The sequence below is a fragment of the Myodes glareolus genome, chromosome 16 (genome assembly GCF_982192425.1).
Source record: "Myodes glareolus chromosome 16, mMyoGla1.1, whole genome shotgun sequence".
Classification (NCBI taxonomy): domain Eukaryota; kingdom Metazoa; phylum Chordata; class Mammalia; order Rodentia; family Cricetidae; genus Myodes; species Myodes glareolus.
In genome coordinates this window covers 16,233,866-16,256,028 of record NC_142041.1, presented here as the reverse complement: position 1 = coordinate 16,256,028, position 22,163 = coordinate 16,233,866, and the positions used below count along the sequence as shown (strand labels likewise).

At 35.5% G+C, this 22,163-nt stretch overlaps 1 protein-coding gene across 3 annotated transcripts in view; it reads left to right on the top strand.

The window, feature by feature from the left end:
* The window catches only part of Sntg1 (syntrophin gamma 1), a 482,604-nt gene that overhangs the window by 339,420 nt on the left and 121,021 nt on the right, over positions 1-22,163 (top strand). For all 3 annotated transcript variants that reach the window (XM_087897100.1, XM_087897099.1, XM_087897101.1), the window contains 3 exons: positions 6,254-6,356; positions 14,165-14,247; positions 20,963-21,093. In XM_087897100.1, coding sequence (XP_087753226.1) covers positions 6,254-6,356; positions 14,165-14,247; positions 20,963-21,093 — 317 coding nt within the window. The remainder of the gene's footprint in view (positions 1-6,253; positions 6,357-14,164; positions 14,248-20,962; positions 21,094-22,163) is intronic.

The following is a 22,163-nucleotide window of genomic DNA, read 5'->3' as shown; positions in this document are numbered from 1 at the left end:
TGTTTGCAGCGTTGGAGCAACCAACTTTGACTAAGGACTAGAATAACTGACAGATTATTTTTAACAGGCAAGAGATTTTTCAAAACCATCTTAACCTGTCTTGGCAAGATTTAACAGTTCTGTCTATCCATTTCCGGATTTTATCCATTTCCAGATTTTAACAGGCAAGAGATTTTTCAGAACCATCTTACCCTGTCTTGGTAAGATTGGACAGTTCTGCTTATCCATTTCCGGGTACCGTGTATTTGTCAGTAGTTGAGGTATGGGCAGTTCCTGTCTCTTTGGAGGCATGGGTAGTTCCTTGCCTAAAGGTCAGTTTTGTCAAGACGACAAGCTCCAAGTGGAGTGTCTTTGGTGCTCAACAATCTCTCGGGAATAGGTCGGTGTTGCCAGGAGTGTTTGTGTTTCACTACACAGAACTCTAAGATTAAATTAAATGCCATTTTCTACAGCTCTTCAAAGAGGTTGAAGACTATTTATATATAATCTCTATGTATCTAAAGAACCTGATTAGTCTAACCATAAATATGACAGACATAGATGACTACTGATCTACAATTCTTAACATGTATCTAACTTAAAGATTAAGAGAATAAACAACTGTGCATTAAATGAGGACAATGACCTCCAAATGTAAACAATAAATATCAATACATAAACAATATATGAGTATCTTAATCAGAGGTAGAAATGTACATTGCAATTTGGTATACATATATCAATACAATATATATCAATACATAAAAAATGTTTTAAACAGGTAGAAGCATGCATACATACAATATTCAATATATGCTGTTTTAATTATCTATAAACAATAACTCACAAATACCATTATTATCTATCCAATTATCCCTTTTTTTTCAAAAAGATCCCTGAGCTTATAAAATTCCTTTCTCAACTCTCAACCATATACTAATTATAATCAATCCCTAAATATTGTTCCTAAACCTGAGGACAAACTTTGCTGAGAGAGGGGACATCGTCCTCTAGAATTACTTCCAGCTGTCATGGGGGTAAGGTTCTTTCTGGAGGATCCTGTGAAAGTAAAATGATGGTTAAATTTCAAGGTCAATGTCTTTTAAAATTGCAAACAGTCTCTGAGTATTTTGTGGAGGTCTGGCCAGAATGTTGTGCAGCTGATACCCGAAACAAGACTTGTAACAGCACTATCAGTATCATGACATCATATCAACCGAGTGGAGTTGTTGTTATGGTGGTCCCATCTTCTTCCTGGAAACATCAAAAGTCAGCACACGAAAAACTCATTGTTCATTGTGGAAAACTTAAACATTAATTATATAGACATATACAAACATATATTCAATGAAAGGTATGATAGACATATTCAATGAAAAGTATGATAGATATGAAGAAAAGCAAAGATGTTTTCTAAACTCATATTTCTTTCTGTCTCATATCATGGCTCTTGACATAAGACAGAAACTTCAGAAACTCTGGGTTTTCTCCTAACAACAGACTTGGAATTAGAGAGGGACTGAGCCAAGAGTCCAACTCAAAAACCAGCTCTATAAATTCAGAAATATGATTTAGTATATTCCAGAGCTTCATACTCACAGAACCTATTCAGTTCAGACAAAAATATAGTCTCCTCTTTGAGAACTCCAAACTCTTTTTTGAGGAAGTTGGTGTCAGTCTGAATTGTCCTTAAGGTTTTAATCTCCACCCTCAGCATTGTGGATTCAGTCTGTAAGGACTGTATCATCCTTATAAAATAGCCAAACACCAGAAAAGCGACAGATCCCAGGAATAACCAAGTAAGAGGAATATCTGAGACATCCTTCAGAATATCCTCCATAGTACAATTAAAAAAAAACATTGAACTTTTGGATAGTAATATTTTCTGACATTTTCAATCAAAAGAAATTGTACTTGTATGTATGTATTTATTTATTTTCAACCGAAAAGAAAAATCTTACCTGTAATGACCGTTGCCTGCCAGTAGGTGGTGGGGGCACCTGAATCCACATGACAATGGCGTCAATCCAGGAAGTAAATTCTAAAATATATACACTCAAATCCAGATGTTAAATTTAGGCTAGCAGCACAGGCCAAACTCAGCCGGGGCAGCAGGGAATACACTGCTCAAGGGGGGATAGAGCTGCCGTGCACCCCTCCTGATCCGTCCGAGGTTCGGAGGGGGGTAGTCGTCAGTGGTGTGCGACTCTGGAAACAAGTTCCCTGGCCTAATTCTATTGAACGGAGCTGGGATCCAGTGCAGGCTTTACGGAACACCTACGGAAGCTGTAGGTAGCTGCCTACTATTTCAGCGGCTGCTCGGCCCGCACCACGAGGGGTGAAAGACTCACATTCGGGCGCCAGATAATGGCAAATCAATCCCACACCAGTTAGGTTTTAAAGGGGTATTTATTTTGGGGGGTAAAACTTACATACACACAAACTGTCAGGAAAGGAGCCTAGTCGCTGGAGCAGGAGCCTAAATCAAGCGCTGGAACCAAGAGAGGCCGAGCCGAGACTTGTGGCTCTTTTTAAGAGAGAAATAGACCACGCCCCAGTGGGCTGGTATTTCAGCAGCTATTGGCTGAAGGAGCTGAAGGCGCTCCCGCAGCTCTGTGGGTTCGTACTTCAGCAACTATTGGCTGAAGGAGTGGAAGGTACTCCCGCAGCAATAAAGAGATCAAATGAAAGTGTAAAAAGGGTCTTATCATTTCTCATCTCATATTCTCTCTGGAACATACATTTAACAACACAAAGTAAAGTAAGGTGTGAAAGCAGAAGAGATTATCTTGGGGAAGATGGGGCAATGAGAAGGAAAAGAAACGATGCAGGAGGTTTGTGTGAAGGTGATTACAAATGAGCACTCTGAAATCATATGCACATATGAAAATATAATGAAGCACATTATTTTATGTCATTAACAAAAAACATTAAAAAGGAAACTAATCATATATATGTATGACAGTGTGATTCCATGCTGAAGCCCACGCACACTTCTTTCATTTTTATCAGTCAGATATGAGAATTCGCATTCCTACACAGCCTTAGCAACAACTGGCATTGCTGTAAAAGAATTAGAGTAGTATTTGCCTTTTCCTAATAGTAGTCACCTTGCACATAAAATATGGTATTCAAACTGGACCCTCTGAATGTGGATGACAATTGGGGCAGCCTGAGAAGCCAATGATAATGACACTGGGATTTGTCTCTACTGTATGTACTGCCTTTTTGGGATCCTAGTCTATTTGGATGCACACCTTCCTAAGCCTGGATGGAGTGGGGAGGGCCTTGGACTTCCCACAGGACAGGGTGCCTTGACCTCTAATAGGACTGGAGGGGGGAGCGTGAGTGGGGGAACTGGAGGAAAGTGGGAGGAGGGGAGGAAGTGGAAATTTTGATTCCTATTATTTATAAAGTAATAAAAAATTATCAGAGGAAAAAAAAGAAGGGAAAACCTGATAAATTAAAAAAACACTTAATTATGAAAAAAATCAAACTTTTTTATTGATTTTTTGTGGATTTCAAAAAATATGGCATATATTCTTTAGGGATATATATGTTTGATCATTTTTATCACATTTTGCTGGACTATTTGTTTCATCACTGAATTTTCATTTGAGATACCTTCACGTTCTTGATTTTATGACTTATAGTATGTCTTTATGTCTAGATCTGAATACATCATATATATACATACATATACGTATGCATATATGTATGTATATACACATCCCATATATATATATATATATATATATATATATATATATATAAATCTTAGTATTTCAGCCTTCTTAATTCTTTAAATAAATAAGGTTAACTGGATAGCTAAACCCTCCTGCTCCTTTGATGTTTTTCCTATAATTTTTGAATTTCTATGTGAATGATTATCAAGATCAATTTGAGAATTTCTTTAGAAAAACTTTCTGGGTCTCCATTATAATATGTTTCAAAGTGTAGGTCAGATAATGATATTAATCAAAACTTTGCAATATTGAGTAGCACATGTTTAGATATGTTAAAAATACTATTAATAATATTCTGTATAGCTAAGTACATAGTATTTTCATAACTTCTGACAGGTTAGTACATGAGTGCTTCATATTACTATTGATTTTATATATGATCTTACTTATTAAAATCAGTATTTTTATTGTCAGCTTATAGAGAAGCAGTTGAATGTGCATTGGTCCCATGTCATTAACCTTATGACTTGTGACTATTTTTATTTTAATTCTAATACTTTACCTATTGTCTGAGTAAGTCTTGCAACTCAAGACAATTCCATTTCTCTCTTTTGAATTCAGATTCCTATTTTTTTTAACTCAGTGTGCATTGTCTGAATTAGCACCTCCATTAAAAAATTGACTAAAGTAATTATCATTAATAGTACATGTATCAACTCTAGAAAGTTTGATTCTGTTCTTATTCAGTGTTTATTACACATGTGTACTTAATTTTGTAACTCTTTATATTCTGGCTCCACTTAACTTTTTAATATGATTAATTACACAAATTCAGTTTTTAATGCTAAATAGTGCTACATTCTTAGATTGAACTCCGCCTGACCAAGAGGTCGTATCTTTACATATTTTGGCATTTTATTTATTTAAGCACATTTAAGGATGGTTCACACGTGTGATGCCTGACTGCCTCTGGAGCTCTTCTCCCTGGTGATTCAGTTTTCCTAATTCTCTAGCGAGGCTCTCTTCTTTACTCTAGAAAATATTCTACTCATGTCATTATACTTTTCTGTTCTATGAATGCTGTTTTAATAAATTTATAATTTGACATTTCTTTGCTGAGTGTTTATAACATTTTAATTGTTAGATATTGTAAAGGTAATTTTATGGTCTTTCTCATACCATTCTAAAAGGTGGTTTCCCTTATCATGAACTGGTTGTTGAAATTCTCTTTCAAACTGTGATTGTTTTGCTTTAAACAATTTTTACCTCCTCTTCACTAACTTTTTAGAATTGTGTTAGATAATTGTTAATAAAGATCCTATGTTAGTTTCCTATTTTTTTTTAAGTTTGGAATTAACTGTTAATTCACAGGTCTGGCTAGGGATTCTTTTAGACTATGTAGTAAAGAATCTACTTGCAACATTTTATTCTGGTTGTTTGATCTTTTTATCACTGGAAATCCCACTGGTTTCTGCTCTTTTAGCCTGAAGAGATGAGAGAGCTTTCCATTTCAGGCTCCCAGTGTCACAAATTAGGGAAGGGTTGTTTTAGCTGGAGATTTCCAGTCAGTCAGCCCTTGCACTGAGGGAGGGGACAAGTTGATGTTAATGGTGGACCTTATTTACCATCCTAGGTTTTATCTTCAGGGTGAGTTTTCTGGAGTTTCAGGATGAGAAACTCTGACCTCTGTTCTGGTTGTACAGTCTCTCTGCTTGTGAAAGAGGATTTAGGGAACAACGTGAAATTCCCAACATGAAAGAGATTGTCTGTTGATGAGCAATGCATGTTTTGTGTTTCTTTTAACTACTTCTTCATTAAGGATTCCTAGATCTATCTGTGGTGTACATCAAAGTTTCTAATCATACCTATATTTGTGAGATTTGCTACAACTAACTACATTGTGACTTACAGATCTCTGACTCAGCCTTTCTTCCATTCCTTTCTTATGTTGATTTTCCATTGATTACTTTTATTGCATAGATTTTTAAGCTAATCATGACTGTTTCAGCTGAGAAAACTTGACCTAATTCTTCAATAATTTCAAATGCTGAAAGTTATTGATGATCCCAAATGCTTTTGCTTTCTCAGATTTTTCAGGAAAAGGAAAAGCTTTAGTAAAGTTTCCACGAAGGGTTTTTATAAATTGATGAAGCTTTACAAAAATTCTTTGGTCTATACCTGCAATATCATTTTCCTTTTACCATCAAAGATTACTCAGTTTTACACTATATAAGAGATACCAAATAAATAGAAAGTAAATTAACAGATATACTGACTCCAAAATTACTCAATATCTGCAATATCCGTATACCCTATGATCTCATCTCTGACACTGCCTAAGTTAAACTTGACTCAAGAGGTGGATGTGACTGAGAGATTTGCAGTACAACTTATAACACTGGAACAAAAGGACATGTTGGGTCTGTGACAGCACTCTTGAGGAAATTACCCTTTTATCTTTCACAGTGTTTCTGTTAACAAGGGAAAACCAAGAGGTGGGAAAACAATCAATATTGCCCAGAACTGATAATTATAAGAAATTGTGTAACTAAGGATGGCTACATTCTTTTCATCTTTTCTGTTTGCAGGTCCAGGTGCTCCGGAACGCTGGAGAGGAAGTGACGCTGACGGTGTCATTTTTAAAAAGGGCACCTGCATTCCTCAAGCTCCCACTGAATGAAGACTGCGCATGTAAGCATTTGTAGAGTGGAGTGAGTAATCACAGCGCTGCATTTGTAGAGTGGAGTGAGTAATCACAGCACTGCATTTGCTCTCTTCCACCTCTTCTTTCCAACCTGTAGTTGGCATTTTTTTCATAGAGTACAATGTGATATATTAATACATGCACATTGCATGTAGTCACCAAATAATGTGGAATTAGCTTTTCTTGCAAGTCAAAAGTTTATAATTTCTGTATGTTGAAAATATTCACACCTTTGCTTTCTGGTGATAACGAAATCTGTCACCTAACTAATTTTTACCCACACTGCTAGCCCCTGAATTTTCATTACACCCAGCATTTTACCGTGCTCTATCTGCTTCTTAGCATTCTTATTTCTTTGGAATAAATGAATTTTCAGAACATTTTTACGTTGTTTAAAACAATTTTTTCTTCTTGTTGAGGTTTTTCTTTCTCTCCCTCTCGCCCTGTCCCCCTCTCTCTCCAGCTATCCCTCTCTTTCTTGTGTGTGTGTGTGTCTGTGTGTGCCTGCCTCTGAGTGTGGGTGTATTTGTGTGTATCTGTGTGTGTCTGTACTGTTAATAAACGGTGGAACTTAATCCTTGGCCTTAGGACAAGATACTCTTTGTTTCTGAAAGTGAATAAAAATTTCATTTGAACTTTTATCTGGGAATGAACACTTTATTGGTTACGTTGGTTTGCTGCTGTCAACAAGGCTGTATTTGTACAGATATCACTTTGAGAGCATGCTTTATATCGATGGGATGTGCATCCAGAAATGGGATTTCTGCTTATGTGCCCTCTGCTTAATGTTTTAAACACTAACTGGAGAACTGACTGAAAAAGCACAGTCACTTCACATTCTCACCAACGCTGTCAAGATTTCCTAAGTCTTTGAATCATATTCATTTTCTTGCTGTTTTGTTTTCAATGATTGTACAGTGATTTTGTAGTTCTGGTTTGAACTTACCTAATCATTAGTAGTGATCAGCATCTTTGCACACTTTTTTTTTGCATTTGTATCTCATGTTACATAAATGTCATTCATATAATGAGATATTTTGGGGCTTGGCCTTGTGCAAGCTTTGTGCATGCTGTGGCAATTTCAGTGAGTCGTATGTGCCTCTTTCATGTTAAGCATGAAAAGTATAACTTTTTATAAAAACGTATTCTAACTCTGGCTCTTACAATCTTTCTCTTTCTTATTCTGCATATATCCATAGACCTTAAAGGGAATTTGATACAGAAATCACATGTAAGAGTTAGCATTCTGAAGCCTTACATTCTCTGTGCATTGAACAGTTGTGGACTTCTGTGTTAATTGCTATCTATTGCAAAATGAAGTTTTCATGATGAGGACTGAGCCATCTACTAGAGTTCATGGGTATAACCATAATTAATTAAGAGTTTTCTCTGTCTAATTATCAGAATGATTGTAGGTTTTATCAGAGCCCTTGACATATCTTGCCATAAGTTCTTGATCTCACTGGCAGTCTTGGGAGTGGGTTTCATTTCATGGAGTAGGACTTAGTTCCAATTAAAAAGAGAGTGGTCACTCATACATCTATGCCATTATTGCACAACTGGACATATATTGCCAGGCTTTATAGTTTTATCATAGGATTTATAACTTTAATAGATACCTTTCTGTTCTGGTAGTGTATACAGTATTTTCAGAGCTATGGAGACTAACCAGTAGTAATGAAGCTTCTTTTGGAGTATCAATTACATTTTTCTGTGCTCTATAATGTAGCAAAGTGTTGTTTTCAGCAATAAAGGTGTCTTACCATCACGCTCTAGAGGGTAATCAGTAGCACTGGAAATAGCCTACAATTTTTGGGGCAGGGTCTATAAGACCTCATTGGCTAACCACTCTAAAAGATTCATTCCTAACACTGGGGATTTTATTTGGTAGCATATGGTATATAATATGGGCTTTGTTTTCCTATTATAGAGTAACTATATTTAAGCACTTTTTATATATTCATGTGTATATATATGTGTCTATATTTTATTGTTTCTGCAGAACTAGGTTTCTATGTTTCTATTTGACTTTCTCAAAAATGATTAGTGTTAGGGATCCACCCCCCATTCCTTCCTCTACCATTTCTTCCCATTCTCTATCCAATTTAATTTTTCCTGTTCTGGTTTTCCCCATTACTTCTTTAAAACACTATATTCTACTTAAACTTTCTTGAAAGATATCCTCTACTGCCAAGGTCTTTTTACTGGATACCTAGCTTCTGTGGATGTTCCAACTAAAACCCACTACTCAATATTGAATGTCAGCACCTGCATAGGGGAGAACATGCAGTGTTTATGTTTCTAGGTTTCAGTCCCCACACTAGAGTTGTAGGAGGAAAGGCACCCTAAAGCAGGTAACAGAGTCAGAGACATCTCCTACTCCCACTGTTAGCAGTCCCACTGGAAGACCAAGCTACACAACTGTAACATATGTGTATAGGGCCTAAGCCAGTCCCATGCAAGATCTCTGATTGTTTGTTCTATCTTTTTAAGCCAGGTTAGCTGAGTATGTGGATTTTCTTGTGGTTTCCTTGTCTCCACTGGAACCCACAATCCTTCCTTCTACTCTTTCAAAGGATTCCCTGAGGTCTGCCTACTGTTTGACTGTGGAACCTCTGATAATTTTTAATTTTCTTTTTGACTCTTCCTTTGAGAGTTTCCATAAAATAGTGTGTTATTTAGATTACATGAGTTTGTGCAACTTTTGCCATTCCTATTGGTCACACAGAAAAGATACATAATTGAATCTTGATCTAAAATTCATCAAGATTCACTTTATGACATAGTCTGTTAATTAAGAAAAATAGTCTGTAAATCAAGATAAAAATTGTGTGCACACAAAAAGACTACTATTGTTGATAGAGTGCCCTATCTTTGTGTTTTACTGAAAATATATCTGTAGGGTTGTTGAAGCCCAGTTTTCTGTTTCTTCTCTATATTTTATGTTTTATCCATTATTAAAAATAAGCACTAAATTTTATGTTATTGTTGTAGTAAATTATTTTTCTTTTTCTTTAATTGCTATTAGAAATAATTTATATAAGCAAGAGAAAGTAACTGTTGAACTTACTCTGTGTAGTTTATTAGATCGTATAGATTATTTACTGACAGTCCAGGGCTTAGAATGTAGCTCATTGATAAAGAACTTGAATATCATAGGTAAGACTTTTGGTTATATCCCCAGAAATACAAGTTTACAAACATAGAAAACTTTTATTGTCAATGAATTTCAAAGTGAATTGGTAGCTTTATTATCACATAAACACAATCCCTTTACAGTATTTCATCTTTACTTTTTATTATAAAATTCCCAACTGTTTAAAAGTTAAGACAATTTTTAAATTAAACTCCTACTTTATAATTCAGGACTTCTGATATCTAAAACTCTAAGACATTCTTAAAAGACTATATATTTACTCAGTTATTTATCTAAACAAGAAATTTCTATTGTTTAAGTAATTTTATCTGCCCAGAGTTCATTTATTTTAACTTGAAGAGGTCCATCATTTTGCAAAACTCAGACGAGTGAAGATTTTTCCTCAGTACCTGTTACCTAAAAAGATCCATGTTTCTGCTTGTTTTTCTTCCATGTACTTTTTAGATGTATTATTCCTGGTTGCCTTATTAGCCTTTCTTTTCTATACTTATCATTATATTATATTAACTATATTATACTCTTGCATTACATTACAATTCTGTCTTTTTGTGTGGATCACCTTTGGTGTGAATTTCTATTAATTTTTTATCAGAGTTGAAAACTTTAAGTTGATATTTTTTATAACACGTAGGTTCCCTGCTCATCCATCCCTTCTTTTAGGACCATGGTAATGTAATAGCCTGGTTGATGTTATGACCTAAGGCTTTCTACACTTTTCTTTCTTTGATATTTTTCCTGCCTCATTAGTTTCAAATGCATGTGGTAGATTTTTCTGAATCTTTCTTCCCATTAATTAAATATGCTTTAGCATTTTTATACCATATATATGTTGTCACATATATTATCTTACTCTACAATTGGTTTCATTCATTTATTTTTGTCTTACCTTCTGCCTCTTTGCTCGCATTTTCTTGTTTATGACTCACTTATTTGATTTCGTTTTGCTGTCAGCTATCTTGTTGCACACCAAGCTCCTTTAAAATTATTATTTTTGATTACTTGTTAGATGATTTCCATGCCTTCTGTTTGCATTCTATGATATCTTCTGTTCTTTTAGTTGGTTCATGTTTTTCTCTATATTCCTTCCTATATTGTACTTCAGAATATGCATTTGTTTTGTGAGGGAACACTAAATTTACCCATTTTCCAACCAATTGCATACTGGGTAAGATTTTTAATAATCAACTTGGGTGAAGAGATCTCCATTACATTCTGGAAATGTGTTTTCTCTGGATTACAGCGTATATTATCCCAATTACTAAGATATCTCAATTTCTCCTGCCAGTTAGACAGGTTATATTATTGAATCTTCTATTTGCTTTGTCATGTTAGGTTTCAAAGAACTAACCTTATAACACCATGTCAGATGAGATGGAAGCATGTTGCTTGAAGTGGAGTGCTGAACACATGTTCTTTCCTTTCTTTTCTTTTCAGAGAGAAAGTAAATTTGGGTCATAACTTCATTAAAAGCTACCATGTTGAAGAATGAGCTCTTGCCCATGAAGTATCATGGTTTTCTCTATACTTCAGTGTGACTATTCTTACTTTTAAGCTTCCTTGAGGTACCAGGATTTGACTGATATCTACAATGTGATAAAGCATTTGGATATTCTACTGTTATCAACTTGATCTCTTTGGAAGCAAAATCTTAATTTCCATTTTTTGATCTATATAAAATTTAGTATGTTTGTGAAATCCTTCCTCTGAATACTCAAGGAAAAACATGCAGACTGTGGATGTTTTACATAGTATTCCCTATGTTTATTCGCTGTTCTTGCTAGTTCTATGTCAACTTGACACAATCTATAGTCATCTGAGAGGAAGGAGCCTCAGTTGAGAAAATGCTTCTAGAAGATTCAAATTGTAAGCAGATAAGTTTTTGAGGCATATTTCTTAATTAGTGATCAGTGGAGAATGGTTAAGCGCAATTTACGTGGTATCATCTCTCACCTGGTGTTCCTGGAATTCTATAAAAACCAGAATGAGCAAGCAAGAAAGCAGCATTCCTCATGGTTTTTCTTTGTTTGAATTTCTGTCCTGGTTTCCTTCAATTACGAACAGTGATGTGGTAATAAAAGCCAAACAAACATTTTCTTTTGTAACTTTATTTTGGTCATGGTATTTTATCACATCAGTTGTAACCCTCACTAAGACAACGGCTGAAGATTTTCTCCCAGACATCCTCTTTAGCGTGTTCATTTCACTCTAAGTTGTCATATTTTTCCAACAACCAATGATAATTATTGCTTATAATGTGGTTATTGACAACTTTTTTTAAAAGTAATTTTATTAAATTATAAAAGTTTCCATTTACGCCCCTCTTCCCAACGCCCTCCCACTCCCCCCCCTCCCTCTCCTCCTCCCTCTTTGTCCCTAAGGGCAGTCAGGGTTTCCTGCCCTGTGGGAAGTTCAAGTTCCTCCCCCCTCCCTCCAGGTCCAGGAAGGTGAGTATCCAAACAGACTGGATCCCCAAAATCCAGTATATGCAGAGGAAACAAGTCCCAGTATCATAGTCAATGGCTTTTCAGAAAGACTTCGGGCCAGCCACATTCAGAGAATCCGGTCACATTCAGAGAATCTGGTTGGATCACGTGCTCGTTCAGTCCCAGTCCAACTGGCCTTGGTAAACTCTCATTAGATCAGTCCCCTTGTATCAGTGGGTGATAGCATCCCTCGCAGTCCTTCGTCATTTTCTTCCTCCTTCTGCTCCTCGTTTGGATCTTGGGGGGCTCAGTCCGGTGCTCCAATGTGGGTCTCCGTCTGTATCGCCATCCAACGCCAGATGAAGGATCTATGGTGATAAGCAAAATATTCATCAGTATGGTTATGGGCCAAGGCCGGTTCAGGCACCCTCTCCTCTGTCCAGAGAACAATCTGGGGATCTCTCCTTGGACCTGGGATCCCATATATAATCAAGCTTCCTGTAAACTCTAAAATGACTCCCTTAGTTGAACTATATTCTTCCCTGATCCCATATTCATCCTTCCTCCCTTCCCTCCATCCCGGTCAGCCAAGCTTTCTCCATTCCTCCCCTACTCCCTTCTCTCTAACCCTCTCCCCTTCCAACAACCCTCCCACCCCCCCCCATGCACCCGAGGTTACCTGGGACTCTTGACTATTTCCTACCTCCTGGCGGATAGCTAAATAATCTTCATGAGGTTCGTCTTCTTATTTATATTTCATTTCAAAAAGTGTTTGCTTAGAGCATTTCCCAAGCTTTATAGGCATATTCTTTTAGTATTTCATTGAAAACATTTTCTCTGTGATCCTCTGTGATGTGTTGAACCACATGTATCAATTTCTCATTCTTCAAGATGTCAGAAATTTTTATCTGAGATATTTCTTTGACTAAAGTTTGTTATTGTTTCTTTAAATTTTTTTTTGTTTTATTTCTATTTTCAGGTAACTTGGTTACTATACATTATTGCTGTTTTGAAGTGCATGATTATAGATTGATATATCCTCTGTAATTAGTATTTGCCAAGTCAGTGATTTTAATGTTATCTATCTACTTTGGCCTTAGAAAATTTCTTACTTGCCTTTTTTTCTATTTAAATTCGGAATATATCTTTGATTTCTGAGATCGAATCAAGGTGTGTGTGTGTGTGTGTGTGTGTGTGTGTGTGTGTGGTCCATTCTTGTGTATTTGAATTTATTTTTAAACAGTTTTTTACTCTTTCTACCATTATTGTGTGAGTATGTTTTAATTAACTCACAACTGCTAATAATTGAGATGGTTCCATATCTTCAATTCACTCAGACTAGCTTAGCTATAGTTGTTTTAGAATGTTTGGCATTCTTCTATCACTTCTACCACAAAATAAGAAAAGGTTATGTAATTTATTTTAAAGGGTTATTAGAATTTTTAGAGGGGGTTACATTTATAGGCAACTAAGAGACTTAACACTGTAACACATGTAACTTTTGCATTCAATTAATTTGCTCTAATTTTCCTTTATCTTAAATTTTCATTTATTTCAACAATGTTTTGATTTATTTGGTAATGATATGTTACCCGTATTTTATATGTTTTTCAAAATTATATTGTCAAATATTTACCTTTTCCAATTATTTATTTCTAATTATTTTATTAAATTTTTATTATTTATTAAATTGAATTATTATTATTAAATTTATTTAATCTTAATTTTCATTTATTTTTCATCCTCTTAGTCCCTTCTCCTATCTCTCTGCTGCCCCCTAATCCACGCCTCCTTCATTCCTATTCAGAAAAGTAAAGGCTCCCATGAATATCAAGAAAATATGACATACCTAGTTGTAGTAAGATTAAGCACTTCACCTTGTATTATGACTGGGCAAGGCGACCCAGTATGAAGAATAGGGTCTTAGAAGACAGCACAAGAGTCAAAAACAACTCCTGTTCCCATTGTGAGGAGTCCCACATGAAGACTAAGCTACAAAGTCATAAATATACATAGAGGACCTAGGTCTCTCTCTCTCTCTCTCTCTCTGTACCAAACTTAGGGCCACTTGCCAAGCTCTGGCATTGGTGTAAGACAAATTTCTTTGTGTTTTATCCTCCAATTTTCATATTATTATTGAAAATAATTATACAAAGTACTTTTGGAACAACATGACATTGTAACCTGTAAGATGTTATGGTTTTGTCTCCTGCAGGTGCTCCAAGTGACCAAAGCAGCGGTACCTCTTCTCCTCTTTGTGACAGTGGCTTGCATCTCAACTACCATCCAAACAACACAGTAAGACAGCAGGATACATTTGAGACTAATAAGGATGGTCTAAGAGCAGAATATACCTGTATTTGTGGTTTGGTAACACCATTACAGAGTCTGAGTTTTCTGAAAAAGCTGGACTTCCTGGCGACGTCACTAAAGATTTAAGTGATAAGATGAGTCAGAAAGAAAAGCAAACAGCCAGGTTTTTTGTGTAACATTTTTTAATCAGGTGTGCCTTATTAAATCCTCTGTAAGTGCTGGAGACTTTTAAACTAGGACAAGAAGAGTAATAGAATCATATATTATTTCAGAGATTTGCATGCCATATAGTTTCTGGAACTACATGATTTGGCAGGAGTTTTTGACTTTTATTTTGATACCGGTTAGATAAATATATCCATCATTTGTTATTTTTTTGTGGTCTTTAACCATATCATGAACTACTGCAAGTAGAGAAAAATTAACCATATACATTATGATAAGGAACTTCGAATGCTAAACTGTACATTCTATAAAACATACATTTAATACTCTAGTTTTGATGAATTTAAATTTTTAGTGGTGATTTTCCACATTTGTTTTTGAATAAATTAGCTATCTTTATTAAAAACTTCTGAAATTTCTTATTTTAGCATTCAAAACACACATTTTAAAGAAAAGAAAACTAGTCTCTCTGATTGCATGTAGTTTTAAATATAAACTAGCCTTGCTGACCTTCAGTACATATTAATTTTTCTGATCTCAATATTAAAAATCATTGATTTAATTAAGGAATTTTATTTCAGAAGACTACTTCTGAAAATTTGCAAGTCCAAACAACTTTTGTTGTTCCTGATAACATTGACCTTATTCCATAGCTAGATGACATAGGTTTCTCAGGTTAATTACCATATTTATTTATTCACTTATTTTGTAATGAGGAACATTTTTATAACTTGTACTATAGCATGAAAGAAAATATTTTTCAGTTTCTTTTTTATTTCTATATATTATTTGTCAACAGTAAGGAGTTTCATTATGTTTCCATACATGTGACATTTCATGGTCACACACACACACACACACACACACACACACACACACACTTTTATGGGTCTCTATAACATTTTATTATCCTCTTCTTCACTGACTCTTATTTTTACATATCTATAATCTTTTATCTTTCTACCTTTCTTATCACAGATTCCATATATGAGAAAAAAATATACTTTTCATTTTGTGTGAGACCAGATAAAACCCAAAATAATGATCTTCTAATGCTACCAGGATCTCAGTGATTTAAAACTCTGGTTTTCAAGTGAGCAAAAAAGTTCCACACATATAAAATTAGTGATCTAGTCAAGTCCTTATTTGATACAAATGGCAAATGACTTGCATTGTCCAATCAACATGTGTGTATGTGTGTGTGTCTGTCTTTCTGTCTTGTCTGTCTGTCTTGCATGGTTGAATCAAGGGCATCATGTATGTTAAGCAAGTAATAAGTGATATTACACTGAGTTTCCCTGGCCCCATTTGTTAACACACACATGCACACAGACACAAACACATGCATACATGCATAAACACACACACACACACACACACACACACACTTTTATAAATTGTTGCTCAACATCATTTCCTTGGTACCCATTATCTTCAATTACTGTGGTTGTCCTGGTGATGTGAACAGCTGTGTCCTTTCATAGCTGATTGCTCCTTTCAAGTGTTTCCCTCAGAGTCATGAGCCCCTGAAGGGAGTTCAGGTATCCTGTGTGATTTGCATAGGGGAAGGAACGAGAACAGCCTTCTGTAGATGATCAGCAGAGGAGACGGAACAAATATTTGACAAGATGTTGGCTACAAAGCCTATGGTTCCTCCAGTCTTTCAGGTTTCCTCTGAGATCCCCCATTAGTCATGTTAGAAGACAGAAAAGCCACCTCATCTACTTCAGTCCTGGAGAAAGGTGTTTGTTCACGTTCTTAATGTAGATTTTGTCTGAAGTCCTTTATCTCCTCTGCAGTAATGGGAAGTAGAGAAGTCAGGATGAAAGGCGCAAGAGAAGGAATCATTATGGTTTGTTTGCTACTCATTGCATTGTTTTATATAGAAACAACACTATCATTCTTTAGAAACCTGTAATTAGGACAAAGCAATTACTACTAATTCTGCAACCTCACTATTTTCATCATAGACAGTCGTATAGAATTCTGAATACAACATGACATATACATTCCATTCTACCATAGATTGATTCATAATGTATATTTTTTTTCATCACTGTTGCACTGATAGATGTATTTTAGTGTAATGAAAGTTTATAATGGGTGCTGTAAAGAAGAATCAACATATAAATTCAAGTAAAATATATTATAATGAGGAAATGTTGGTGTATTTCCATTAAATGAATCTTGCTGAAGTCTATAGAGGCACTTTATGTGGTATTATAGGGTCTACTTAATTGTGGTTTCTGACCTCCAGAATGTTAATCACCTTTAATGTAAAAAATAAAAGAACTAGGGATCTGTGAAGACTCTGAACACGGATGTAGTTAAGATCTGAAAGTTGGAAGACTGTAAAGCAAAGGTGGCTCTGCTCCTCTTGGTGCATCTGCTGGTTCTGTCTTCTGAGTGCAGTTGGTTCAAACCAATTTCCCTTCCATGCTCTGGATAAGCTTCAATACAAGAGGAGAAACTAAAAACTCCCTACTCAAAGATTTACAGTTATCATAACCATTGTTCAATAACAAAGAGATTGTGTCGAACTGCATTTTGAATACCTATGCCTTTTTTTGTTGGTTTATTTTTGGTTTTTCGAAACAGGGGTTCTATGTGTTGCAGTCCTACCGAGCTGTCATGGAATTAGCTCTTTTAGACCAGGGTGGCCTTGAACTCACAGAGATCCTTCTGCATCTGCCTCCCAAGTGCTGGGATAAAGGCATGGACCATTACCACCCAGTCTCAATATCTATGATTTTTAAATCAAATTTTGAGCAATAGGATATTGTTTTGCTGAACTATTATTTCTTTATTTTAGAAAAACACTTTAAAAACCAGGAGAATTCAAGCCTTAAATACAAAAATTTCAGGTGTTATTTTTAAATGACTACTCCTACATGCATAAAATGTCACTGATTTCAAGGACACAAATATCCCTTGTATTACTGAACTGAGTTGCTTGAGCCAAATCCTCTTCTTTATTATTTTTTTTCTTGAGGTGAAGTTAAAAATTTTCTCCGAAATTCAATGGAAAATGACACTTACTCACATAGATAATACACTTTGAAAACACATTCCTTATTTTTTTTTTTTACCTAGAATCCGCTTTCTATGCCAACTTATTTTATAAAATATTTGGACTGGCATTTTATTCCACATACAATTCCTTTTTGGCAATTTTGTTGTTTTTCAAAGCCATCATGTGATGTGTATTAAATGTTGGAGAATATTCTGTTGTAAAGCATGAAGCATGTAAATGCTACTTCTTCCATATGCCTGGTTAATATTTGAAGAAAACAATATTCTTGATATTGTTGAGTAAGTCTGAGAAATACACTTCTCAAAACCATTTAATTATTGTTATAGGCCACAATATATGTTACCATAAATAACTGTTAGCAAAAGAAGTCTTGAAATCTGTATCTTATCTTTATGATTAAAATAAGAATTATTTTAATGGTGTTAAATATTCAACTGTGAATATGATTTATAGTAGCATCTATATCAGGCTAAATTATTCTAAAAGTTGAAGTTGGGCATAATTCATAGATTTTACAAAGAAGTATGAAATAAAAGATGACTTTTTCCATATTAATTCATGAGGATATTAAAATGCAATGAAAATATATCTTCAGATCTATTACTCCTAACAGTGTTATGTAAATATCATACCCACTTATGGCTGTCATTGTCCTTGATATCACATTGGCCCAATCATTTAATATTCTTTCATATATTCTCTTGTGTATTCACAGAAAATGATAACCAAATGGAGGAATTCATATTCAAAGAATATGAAAAAAATCACTGTTAAATAATCTACCAAAATAAATTGCCAATATATCAAATAGCCAGCAAGAATCTGAACTATTCTTTTTATTATTTTGTATCTGCTTATAAGTGTGAGACGTGTTATGATAGATGCTTTTCCTGTGGAATCAAAGAAGCGTTAGTTGTAATGAATCAATCATCCCTGACTATCACAGGTTGGATGACTTAGCAAATGAATTTCTTATAGATGCCCATCTACATAGAATCCTCGCCTGATGAGTGATTGACTACCATGACATACAACATAAATAATCATTCCCATTACTTGGCTCAACAACCCTGAAATTTGGCAGGAGGACAGCAGATGGAAGGACCTGATTAATTGGGAAGCTTTGTTTATCTGCCTAGACAATGCTTCAAAGGATGGAGGCTTCCCCCATGTTTCTCCTTTAAATAAAATGATTCATTGCTGCTGCTGAACATAGTCTTGTATTCACTCAGTAACATGAGCATATCTTTATCTTGAAAAAAAGTTACAAAGTACTTAATGAACCAGAGGTAATAGTATAGATAATAATAATAAGCAGCATGTGAGCAATATTATTGTGAGACTGTAGAAGTGCTTTTCCTATAAACTTCATGCTTATAAATAGCTTTGCCACTTAATGATTTTTTTAGATAAAATATAATCGCATAGATTTTCCTCTTCACTTTACTCACTCAAATCTTTCCCATGTCAACCTTTTCCACCTCTCAAATTCATAGTTTTTTTCCTATGTTACACAAACACAGACAGACAGATAGACAGACAGACAGACAGACACACACACACACACACACACACACGCACAAAAAGACACAGAGAGAGACAGAAAGAAATGCATCAATTCAACTTCATGAGTATGTTTAGTGCCACATGTATAATTATAATTTCAGGGCTGACCACTGGATACTAGCAAACCAAATAAGTAGCTCATCCCTAGGGCAGATTAAGTGTCCTACTTTCAGAATTTCTTAGTTATGTCTACTTCTTTTTCTGTGATCGGGTACTGGAAGATATTCCTCTCTGACGTTAGCGTATCTGTTGGTACTGTCAGGGTTCAGGTCGTGACTAGGCAGCCATATTCCCAATCTCATTAGTGAAGGCTCCATATCATTTCTAGAAGACACAGTCTGCAGATTCCCAGATATTTTTGCTCTTGCATTCTTACCCCATCTTCTTAGATCGACTCCAGTCCTTAGGTGGAAGAGTTGTATTCACTGGAATTGGGCACCCCAAGATTATGTTTTGTCTATATTGTGAGCAGTTGTTGTTGTCTGTAATGAATTTTCCTGCAAGAAGATTCTTTGAAAAGATTGAGAATGGTACTTGCTTATGAGTATAAAGAGAAGCAGTTAGAATGCAGCTAAGAATTGTGCTCATTTAATGAAGTGGCAACATTATGTTCTCCTCTTATATCCATGGCCTTACTAGCTCCAAGTTTTGGCTAGATTTCAAGTGCTAGGTGTGATTTTCTTCTAATTAAGTGGACCTTAAATTCTATTAGGCAGCTTATGATTATAATCAAGATATGAGTTCCATAATTGCACCCTTAGGGGTAGATTTCCATTCTGTTCATTATTGTGGTTAGTAGGTGTCACAGCTGTATAGGAGTGACTATTGGTTGCTTTCCTTCGTTGCAAGCTTATTGCCAAACTTTGAATTGTTAATATGGGGGTGCCTAGTGAATTCTAAAACAATACAGGCTGCTGTTGTTTCCCTTACTTGCCTTCTGGAGATTAAATTATAAGTCCTTCTTACTGAAGACATTGTGCACCTCTGACAAAAGACTTAAAAGACATGAGCCGTATCTGACCAGAAAACATCCTTTCCTTTCTGAGTTCTAGAGTTAATGATACCAGAAAGGTCTATTGGTTATACAATATCAAGCAGTCATTTCTGAGAACATATGCACTCTAGAAAGATTACATGAACTGAGCAGATTGCATGTATGCATTTAAGAATACACAAGCACAGTGTAATAAAGAAAAAGATGGTATGAATTGAATGAGAGAAAGATGTGGAGTACACAGGAGAGTTTGAAGGGAATTGAAGAAAAGTGAAAATTATATAAATATAATCTCAAAAATTAATAAAAAGGTATTTTAAAAATCCCCAAGAAAACCAGATATAATATTAAACACATTTAATATTAAAGGAACAATTATATCCTTGATATGACATGAAAGTGATGTAAAAAACCTAAACTTTTTGAAACTAAATGAAAACAGTATTCAAGACTTCCTAGAGTCACTTGCAGGAGTGTTCATTAATTCAGAAATATTTTCAAGATTCATAATGAATATGTTCAGTGTGTATTTACACACTGGCATTTGAAAGATATTTGTAAATATGATGATGCTTGGACACTTGCAGGAACTCAAAACTCTTGGCCAATTGAACAAATGACTTCATCTTCCAAGGGGTTTTGTTGCTTCCCCGTGGTAGTAATTTTTCCAATTTCTTCCATTCTTGAACACATTCCACTCTGTCACAGTTTCATGTTTTCTTCCTCTTCACCCGTAATTTTCAGTATTTTCTTGGTCTTTCCTATCCTTCTTACAGAGCTCTGTTAACAATGACATTTTGAAGTAGAATTATGGGCCCAAGAGTGGGGGATTACTTAGGCTTATCAAACTATTGAAAACAATTGAAAAAATTAACATCCCCCAGTGATAAGTCTGGGAACCCATGGAAGCACAGACCTTCTGAACATGTCACTCTTTTCAGGATACACTTTCCTGCTCTTCGTGGCCCACATCTCCAGGCTTGCGGTGGGAGAAGCGGTGGTGTGACCTCAGGCTCATTCCCCTACTGCATGCCCGCTTCTCCCAGTACCTGCCCGGGACTGACCTGAGTCGGTGAGTCTGTTTACAGGTTCTAATCTCTGATTGAATAGGGTCAATGCTCAAACTTTCAGCATAATGTGCCATGTCATTCTTATTTTAGCATGCTTCTGAAAGTACATGATAGTCATACAGGAATTCTCTCCCATTGTAGACCATGGTAAATATTGAACCCAAGGCAGTGGAAGCCCTGTTTCTATCATAAATGATTACAGTGGATCATATATATATATTACTATAACTTAGTGGGCTTAATATTTCTCGAGTTAATTTTAATAAGCTGTTTTATTTTCCAAAGACTCATATTGCTTATACATTTATCTTTTTGAGTGGTGCTAGGAATCTAACTGAGGGTATTGAGTAGCATCTGAGACCTTTGATGTTAATTATCTACCATTCTCATGTTAACAGTTTTGTAAATTAGTATATATGAGTTTGCTTTTCAAAATTTTTATCATGTTCAATATTGCTAGGGATGTGGAATGAATTGTTTTTCGATAACAGATTTGTGGGTTGTGCCCCTCCCTTTTTTCCATAGAATTTAAATTAAAAGTTTCTGCATTGTTTTTCTTGATTTTTCTTGTTGTTGTTGTTCTACTTCCTGAGTCCCTTGGTTTGATATTGTGCCTGATGCTTATCATCTTGATCATTATTATTTTTTGAGATAGATAGATAGATGCCTCAGGGACTGAGAAACCTCTCTGGAAAGAAAGCATTTCTGTCTGTTTCCACCAAAGCTTCTTGATCAGCTTTGACGCACAGTTGGTAGCTGCTCACTAGGTCAGTCAGGCTCCAAAATGGTTCTTTGGTTGGTTTTTACCTTCTTGTGTCCGTGAGCTCAGACAGGTGACTTGTGTAGCTTATTGCTTTCCAGTGTGGGAGGCACCTACCAGACCCTGCTAGGGATGGGTAAGATAAGGAACCTCCAGGTAACAACTATCTTGTCACTACTCAACTCCAAGATCCCTCAATAACCAATGATTAGACTTTCCTGGCCTCCTCTTGCTCACTGCTTGAGGTCAAGGTCTTTAATTAAGAAAGGGGACCCCAGAAGTATGCAGCCACTTTTTTATTGTCAGCATTTA